Source organism: Danio rerio, chromosome 4, assembly GCF_049306965.1.
Source record: "Danio rerio strain Tuebingen ecotype United States chromosome 4, GRCz12tu, whole genome shotgun sequence".
Taxonomy (NCBI): domain Eukaryota; kingdom Metazoa; phylum Chordata; class Actinopteri; order Cypriniformes; family Danionidae; genus Danio; species Danio rerio.
In genome coordinates this window covers 1,813,270-1,822,473 of record NC_133179.1, presented here as the reverse complement: position 1 = coordinate 1,822,473, position 9,204 = coordinate 1,813,270, and the positions used below count along the sequence as shown (strand labels likewise).

The following is a 9,204-nucleotide window of genomic DNA, read 5'->3' as shown; positions in this document are numbered from 1 at the left end:
AATTAAAACCAGAACATCTGAATGGTTTATGTAGTATTTGGGTTTATATTCTATTAGGACTCCAATAAAAGATTAGTAGTAGAGACAAACACGGACTGATTCAGTTTCTATTAAAGCCAGTACTGTTTGTACTATCATTATTAAAGACATTTTTAATGTCATTGGGATATACTGTATAATTAAGCAGCGTTAATAGGCAACACAACAGTAAAATGAGGATTGTATTTCCAATAAAAATAAAGTAATTAAATCAAAATCAGTCCTTGGGAAAAACGTACACTTATCATTATGTCAGGAAAAAAACACACACACATATATATATTTATATATATATATATTTATTTATTGCGTTACATCTGCAATGACTGCAGGCTCAACAGAAACGACCGTGATTGGTTTATCTTGAAAAAGCGCAGCGAAAAGTGAAGGCGAATAGAAAGCTCTGTCACGTGGGATGTGTTACTTTTCACATTGCTTTTCAAAACGAGCCATTCGCCGTGGTTTAAAATGCAGCTGTTTTGTAGAAAATAATATAAACATTTCTCATTAACTTCCGGCCACAGCTGTATCCCTTCTAGCAACAAACATGACCTGAGCATGTGCGCTTGCGCGTGCTCGTCATGGTGGCTGCGGGTTTTGCGCACAGGGACGCGACGCTGCAGCCTCGGAGGGACCCATAGCAACGGCGGATAAACATGAGTTACTACAGCAGGTAAGACACACCGATGGAAACACAATTCTCAGAAACGATCCAAAAGTGACGGCCGTATGGGAAACGCGGGATGCACGGGGATTTGTGCTTAACAATCGCCTGTTTCGTAACTTTGCTGGGTTTTCTCGGCGGGTCCTGTTGCGTTTCATGCGCGCTGTAACATCAGCCAAAGCTAAAAACAAAACACAACACACACAGACTGCGAACAAACACCACAAACACACATTAAACATCTGAATTATGGAGAAGAGAGGGAGAATAGAGCGGCAGAGAGTGAATGAATGTGGTCAGTTGGGTTTAACGGGGTGTAACGGTAGCAGTTAACGTTAGCTGGATGGTTTTAGCAGGGAATTCAGATCTATTTGACTTTATTGCTATTACATAGTTATACACGATGGCCGAATGCTTAAATGTGAATAAAAAAAAAATGACATCTTGGCATCTCAAACACAATGAAGTTAATATTATCAGTAAAACAGTGTTAGTAGTTTTCTGTGATGTCATTTGTATGTCAGTGAGATGCTATGTTACGTCATAACACAGCTTTATCTTTGTTCCCCATATACGTTTTATGTTTGTTGTTGTTTTTTCTGAGCAAAATTTAACCAAATGACAAACATTCTTAATCTAATTTACAGAAGAATGAATTACAGTGTGTAAATAAACGCAGTCTGATTGGTTTAATGTGGTGTAGGGAAAACAAATGAGCATCATGCTCTGTCTATGACATTATATTTGTTATATAATTACACATGATGGCCAAATACTTAACTGTAAATCCAAAAACATGCCATTTTTTCTGATGAAAGATCTCAAAGAGTCCAACAGCCGAATGTCGTAACTATGACATACATATTTATCAATAAAACAGTGTTACTACTTGTTTCATATGATGTCAATTAAAGTATGCCAGTTACTAATATGCTTGTTACGTTATAATACTGCTTTAACTTTCTTTCCCATACATATTATGTCTTTAGTTGTTATTAATTCTGTGCAAAAAGAAATCACAGGTAAAACAGATGAAAATCCCGCTTTCTTTATGACATTATACTTGTTATGTAATCACACATACTTAAATACTTAACTGTAAATCTGAAAAAATGACATCTTTTTGGATAAAAGAATCCAACAGCTGAAAAACTGTTACTGTGACCTACATATGATCAATAAAACAATGTTACTTGTCATTTGTAGTATGCCAGTAACTAATATGCCTTTTTGGATCAAAGATTTCAAAGAGTCCTACTGCCGTAAGTTGTTATTGTGACGTACATAAAGCCGTGTTAGTCGTTTCATGTGATGTCATTTGTAGGTCAGTAATATGCCTGTTATATCAGCTGACAGCTTTATCTTTGTTCCCCATATATGTTTTATGTTTGTTGTTGTTTTTTTCCTGAGCAAAAAGAAAAGAAAATGACATGCATTCTTAGTCTGATTCACAGAAGAAAGCCACTATGGATTGTCATACAGTATGAATTTTATTTTCTTCAAATCATCATTCGCTTTTACTTATTTAAAAATACCATTGAATTTAGTATGATTTAATAAATTTAATATGTTTGATATTAGTTTGGACGAATATAGTACAAATGCATGGAAATATTGGATGGATGTATGTATGTATGCTTAAATTGATGGGTGGAAATATTGGATGGATAATTAGAAGTATAGTCAGAATGGGTTGAAATACTGGATGGATGGATGGATGGATGGATGGATGAATGGTTGTAAGTATAGTATGAATGGGTGGAAATATTGAATGGATGGATGGATGAATGGTTGTAAGTATAGTATGAATGGGTTGAAATATTGGATGGATGGATGAATGGTTGTAAGTATAGTATGAATGGATTGAAATATTGGATGGATGGATGGATGGATAGTTGTAAGTATAGTATGAATGGGTTGAAATATTGGATGGATGGATGAATGATTGTAAGTATAGTATGAATGGATTGAAATATTGGATGGATGGATGGATGGATGGTTGTAAGTATAGTATGAATGGGTTGAAATATTGGATGGATGGAGGAATGGTTGTAAGTATAGTATGAATGGGTTTAAATATGGGATGGATGATTAGAAGTATAGTATGAATGGGTGGAAGTATTGGATGGATAGATGGATGGATGGTTGGAAAGATAGTATGAAAGGGTGAAATATGGGATGGATGATAAGACGTATAGTATGAATGAGTGGAAATATTGGATGAATGGGTGGTTGGAAGTATAATATGAAGAGATGGAAATATTGTATGGATGAACCGATAGATGATTAGAAGTAGAGTATGAATGGGTTAAAATATGGGATGGATGATTACAAAATATAGTATGAATGGGTGGAAATATTGGATGGATGAATGGTTGGAAGTATAGTATGAATGGGTGGAAATATTGGATGGATGGATGGTTGGAAGTATAGTATGAATGGGTGGAAATATTGGATGGATGAATGGATGTAAAGATCGTATGGATGGAATGCAGAGTGCAGAATAAATATGTTGTATAATTTGTACATAAATACATCTCTTACACTGTTTGATGATGGAACATTATTGCAGAAATATTTTGGCCTTTTATTTTCCGGAAAGGTATTTAAATGATTGAAATAGACTGCATGTAATACCCATTTTAGATTCACAATTACTTCATAAATATAAATTGGTATTGACATCATTTTGCGATTGCTTCTTTACAGTTGATGCTGATCATATGTAGTGATTAATTAGACAGGCTCTCGTTATAATCATTAATTAGAGTGATGAATCTGTTGGGACAGCTGTGAGAAAGTGGTGCAGCTCTTCGTCCTTGACTCTCAGTCCGATGTGTTGGCAGAACTCAAAATAATCGACATCTGCTCTCAGTTTCATGTTTTGTCCTCTAAACACGAGCAGCTCTGTCCGTTTAGAAAATGCTCACTCCTTCCTCTCCCACGATGCTGCGAGCTGGAATTCAGTGTGGTTTTGTCTGATGCACAAGGCCGTGGTTTGGTTTTATCTGCAGCTTTTGTTTATTATACATCTTCTGGGAACAGCGAATGCAGTTTACTTAAGGGATAGTTCACCTAAAAATTTCAGTGTACTGTCATCTACTCTCCCTTTTACTTATTTAAAATCTTATGACTTTCTCTTTCAATGGTAAAAGTAATATATTTTTAAAGAAAGCTGAAAAGCTGACTTCCATAGAATTTATTTGTTTTCCTACTATGGAAATTAAAGGTTACAGGTTTTAAGCTTTCATCAAAATATCTTTTTTTGCATTCAACAGAAAATCATAAAGGTTTGTAACCAGTTGAGATTGAGTAAATGGTGAGTAAATGTTAATTTTTGGGTGAACTATCCCATTAAGATCTCCTATAATGTAAATGCATGTTCAGGTCATAGTTTATTCTGTAAGTTTGTTAAGGGTCTCTTGTTTTGGATGGGTTGAAGTCTAGATCACTGTGATCTGTTGGGATTGTTTTATCTGAAGCGCAGTGGTTCAGTCCCAACATTTGCATTGACAGAATGATTTGTGATTCATGTGAAGAACTGAATTAAAGAGTGGCTTTTTCAATAAATTAGTATGAATGGGTGAAAATGTTGGATGGATGGATGGATATATGGATGAACATATAGTAGGGATGGATGGAAAATAATATAAATGGAATGATGAAAATCTGGTATGGATAGATGGAAGTATAGTATAAATGGAATAATAGAAATATAGTGTGGATAAATGGATAGAAGTATTGAATAGAGGAAAAACAGTATCAATAGATAGATGCAAATATATTAGGGATGTGGAAATATAGGATGGATTGATAGATGCATGGAAATTGAGTTTAAATACAAAAACCTGCTATGTTTTTGTTTAGTAAGACAATTAAAAGGACATATTATTTGCCATAAAAAGTGAAATTACTGAACCTAATGGGATTTTTATGGTTAGACAATTCAAATAGCATCTGAAGTCCTCATTTATATTCACTTTAAAGGAATTTAAAGCCTTGAAACAAACCATTTTGTACCATATAATGTAAGCCATAAACATTTTAAAGATAAATGTACAAGACTTAGTTTCAAGTAAGTGAACTACACATCCCATGAGGCATTGCAAATAATGCAATTGGAAATAACAGTACAACATGATACTATTATAGCTTTATATAATAAAGCTGTATTATTGAAACGTTAATTAATTTAATTGTGGGCTATATTTATAAATATCCAGAGTTGTTTGGTTAATGCTTTCATAACTGCTTCAGAAATATAGTTATTTATAATTATTTTCATGTTTATTTAAAAAAAATGTTTATATGTGTTATATTAACATTATTAATCTATATTTAATTTTTTTAAGGTTCCAAATTTGTTATTTTGTTTTTTTTACATTGCTTCATGGAGTAGAAGAAGAACTTATTTACTGTGATTTCTGTTTCAGGGTTTCTGTGAGTTCTGTAATTGGTGGATTTGCTTTGAGATTAAGGAAAGTTCAAATCACACTGGTTTGGCTTTTATAGAAGCATATTTTATCAAATGACCTGGCTTAAAGCACAAAATATATGTCTTAAAAGCTTTTATTTTGGGAAATTTAGGTGTGAATGTTACCAGAGTGCATTAGTTGTGTTCTTGTTTGCATGCATGTTGGCGTGTTATTTATGTGTTTGCACATGTCTGTCTCCTTTATGAACGCAGCTGGCTTGGCTTAGCATATCATTGCGTGCATTTTTAAGAAGTTCAATCATAAAGCCAGAAAATGGTCCATCCATTCGCAGACCTGATGAATGTGTCTGAGAGAGTCATTACGGCGCAATTATGGTCTGTTCGGTGGCCATTAGATGAATGTGGAAGTACGGCGTAGTTTGAGATTGGCATCATTATCAGAGACGTAAGAGGAAATGACACGCTGCAGATGAGACGATTGCACTTTGTGTTTACATTTATAATCATTTACATAGCAGACGGTGGCTTGCCAAACCCATGTACACAGCACTCTGCTTTATTTTCATCACTCATTAAAATATAAACTTTGCTTCTTTTAAAAAAAAAAAAGAGTTTCAGAAGTTCTTTAAAACTTTCCAAAAACACCATTGATTGATATTAAACAGCAGAAACAGCTTGTTTACATGAACACATTCATATTTACAGGTGATCAGACTGGTTATAAATGTTGGGTCCAACCAAAAAAAAAAACTATTATTAAAAGGGTTAGTTCACCCTAAATTTAATTTTCAGTTTTTAATCACTCCATTATGTCGTTCCAATCCCCTGAGACATTTGTTCATCTTCTGAACACAAATGAAGATATTTTAGATAAAATCTGAGAGCTCCCTCATCCTCCATAGACAACAAGTGTCCCTAGATGTCCAAAAAAGGAACCAAAAATATTGTCGAAACAGTCTATGTGACTTAGTGGTTCAGCTGTAATCATACGAAGCTACGAACACTATTGTTCACCTGTCACACAACCAGCGATCGCTCTCCACAGATCGCTGGTTCTCACACGAACACCAGGACTACACTTCCGCATTTCCCAGGACTACATATTCATACATGCACTTCTCCCAGAAACGCACGCCTGCTCATTCATCCAGCTTGATTACACTCACCAGCTGAACCCTGTCAGAAACTGAATACACACCATTCATAAGCCACTCTTGCACCCATCCAGTTTGCCGAGTCTTGTTTACTTATTGTGACATTACAACGCGTTTCCCTGTCTTGTTTTCTCCGTGTTAGACCTTAGCCCTGTATTCCCTGTTCTCCTGTTTAGCCGCCTGCCTTGTGACCTGTTGCCTGATTTACGACTACGATTTAGGATTTGCCTGCACATACCTGTTTGTACCTGATTTGACCATTGCTTGCCTGATGCTGAATAAACCTGCATATTGGATCTTACCTCTGTTGTATCTGTCACTTCCTCCCCGTCGTTACATCACCAAAAACTTTAATAACATGCATTGTATCACCCATAGTAAACATATAGATCCTAACTTGATGTACAAGGTAAAAGCGAACAAAGTGATTTTTGATGGGGTTTTTTGATGCATAAAATTGTTCTTGCAGCTTCGTTTGAATCCTCTTCTAGACTTTCAGCATTTCGGGACCCCTGCTGTCAATGGAGGGTCATAGAGCTTTCAGATTTTGCCTAAAATATCTTTATTTGGGTTTAGAAAGTCTGGGGGGGACTGAGGGTGAGTAATTAATAGCAGATTTAAATTTTTTTGGATAAACTAATCGTTTCATCTGTCAAAGTGCAAAATAGGCTTGTGTGATTTGGGGAAAATATCTAATTGCAATTTTTCTGACGGATATTGCAATTGCGATTTGATTTGAGATTTAATTTTGTAGTCAAGCTTCAGGTCAGTAATCTGTAAGCAGTGGCAACAATTCTGCGACAGCTCTTAAAAATGACCTGGTTTTGTTTGGTGTCTTTGACTTTGAAACCAAAATATTCCTGTATTATTCCCGATGTCCTGTTTTTCTTTGACATTATTAGTCTGTTAATGCTTCTGAAGCAGCAGATGCCATCATTCCAATTGTCCACGCTTTCCTGTTTGTCTTTTTTGTTTTTTATTGTGGGCGTTCCACATGGTTCGGTTGCGCAAATCTGATTGAGCAGAATGAAAGTGGGCTCACTCAATTGGCTAGTAAGACTATCACACACTGACGGTAGTCATGCATTTGCTCTGGGCGGGGAAAATTGAATAATGCATATATATTTTATATCACAGCCTCTTGCGATTAGCTAATCGCAATGTTTAAAATTACGTTGGCAATTAGATTTAGATGTATCGCACAGCCCAAATTGATCACATCAAGAAAAAATGTAATAAATCATAGTCATAAACCATATATCATATGACAAGCCAAAACAATCGAGAAAAGGCTAACACAATTTGTACTATTAACTTGCGCCTTATTACATTCCTACTATTAAGAAATTGGCTGCTTATTAGTATTTATAAAGTATGAACGTATTCTACTTTAGTGTAATAAATATTAATACGCATCAAATTTGCAGTTTATTGAGCTAAAAGTTTTAGTTAATGGTTTGTTGAAAGCTTGAATTACGTATTAAAAATAAAGCGCGACCAAGAAAAGCTGTTAATTATTGATATCACTAAGGCTCTTTTTTTGTTATATAGACATATTAATATTGTTTAAAGAATTTTTTTTTTGTTTTAAAGTTTTGTTGATTATTTCATGTTACTGTTGAAAAGCACTTTGGTTGTGATACAGAACTTTTTACCTAAAATTGATTTATTCAGTGATGGATTGATTGATAAATATGAAAATAAAATTAATTAAGTTACTACAAACATGCAGTACAGTCCTTTAGATTTGTGAATATTCAGTTTATAGCAAGGGAAAACCAACTCTGTTCCTGAAGATCTACCTTAATACAGCTCCATCCCTGATCAAACACACCTTAACCAAATAATTAAGACACAAAGCAGCACATGATTACAGACAGTTGTGTTTGGTCAGGGTTGCATCTGAAGTCTGCTGGAAGGTAGATCTTCCGGTTTAGACAATTTTAAGACAAAAAAAAACAATCAAGTCAAACTAAAATTTTACTTCAAATCAACATAACTGTAATTCTTGCATTAATGACAGGCGTGTAGAAGTATGTGTGGTTTTATGCTGGTGGGTTTCAGACTTCAGAGGCCTGCCCTGGGTTCCACTAGTGTCCTGCTTTTCAAAGGGCGTCTGTGGGGTGTTGTTGCCATAGTGACTGGCAGCAGCCCTCGGGCTCACCTGTGGCTGTCATACGTCTGTTCCCTCATGACCTCCACACAGGTAGAGACATCCGTGCACACACACATACACACACACTCGACATGGAGACGGTGAAGAGCTCTTCTCAGCCTTCTTACAGCCGCTGGTCGTACAGGTACACACACACACAAACACACACACACCAGACAAAGCTGAGGTTTTACGTTTAGAGAACTCGGGGCGAGTTGAAAGTGTTTGTGTTTCATATCGAGGTGTGTGAAGCCTTAATTCACTTGAGGACGCTCTGTTGTGTGTTTTTGCGAGGTGTGTTTGCAGTCATTAAGTTCACAGTGGGTTTAGTTTCCTAAACAGTGTCTCTGCTGTTTACATTTAATGCAGAATGAAGAATATATCAATTCTAAATGCATATGCGTATGGATGGATGCCAGTATAGTATGGCTGGATGGATGTAACTATCGGATGGATTGATGAAAATGTTGCATGGATGAATTGATGGATGGAAATATAGCAGGGATGGATGGATGGAAAACAGTATAAATGGATGAACGGAAATATAGTGTGAATGGATTAATTAAAATCTATTATGAATGGATGATAAATGGATGGAAATACTGGATAGATGGAAAATAGTATGGATGATGGATGAAAACATATTAGGGATGGATGGATGGAAACAGTATGGATAGATGAAAATATAGTATAAATGGATTACTTGAAATATAGTATGGATGGATAGATGGATAAATGGATGGAAATACTGGATGTA

The 9,204-nt window shown here is 35.4% G+C and overlaps 1 protein-coding gene across 5 annotated transcripts in view; it reads left to right on the top strand.

The window, feature by feature from the left end:
• The first annotated feature begins 613 nt into the window (after positions 1 to 613).
• Positions 614 to 9,204, top strand: part of tulp3 (TUB like protein 3) — a 28,018-nt gene continuing 19,427 nt past the window's right edge. For 3 of the 5 annotated variants that reach the window (XR_011011405.1, XR_012401688.1, XM_689489.9), the window contains exon 1: positions 614 to 712. Coding sequence is in view for 2 of the 5 variants with exons in the window: in XM_689489.9 (XP_694581.5) it covers positions 696 to 712 (17 nt within the window). In the remaining 3 variants the exon portion in view is untranslated. Of the gene's footprint in view, positions 713 to 8,530; positions 8,593 to 9,204 lie in introns of those variants that run through there. The other 2 variants (XR_012401687.1, XM_005164458.6) reach the window with 1 other exon arrangement.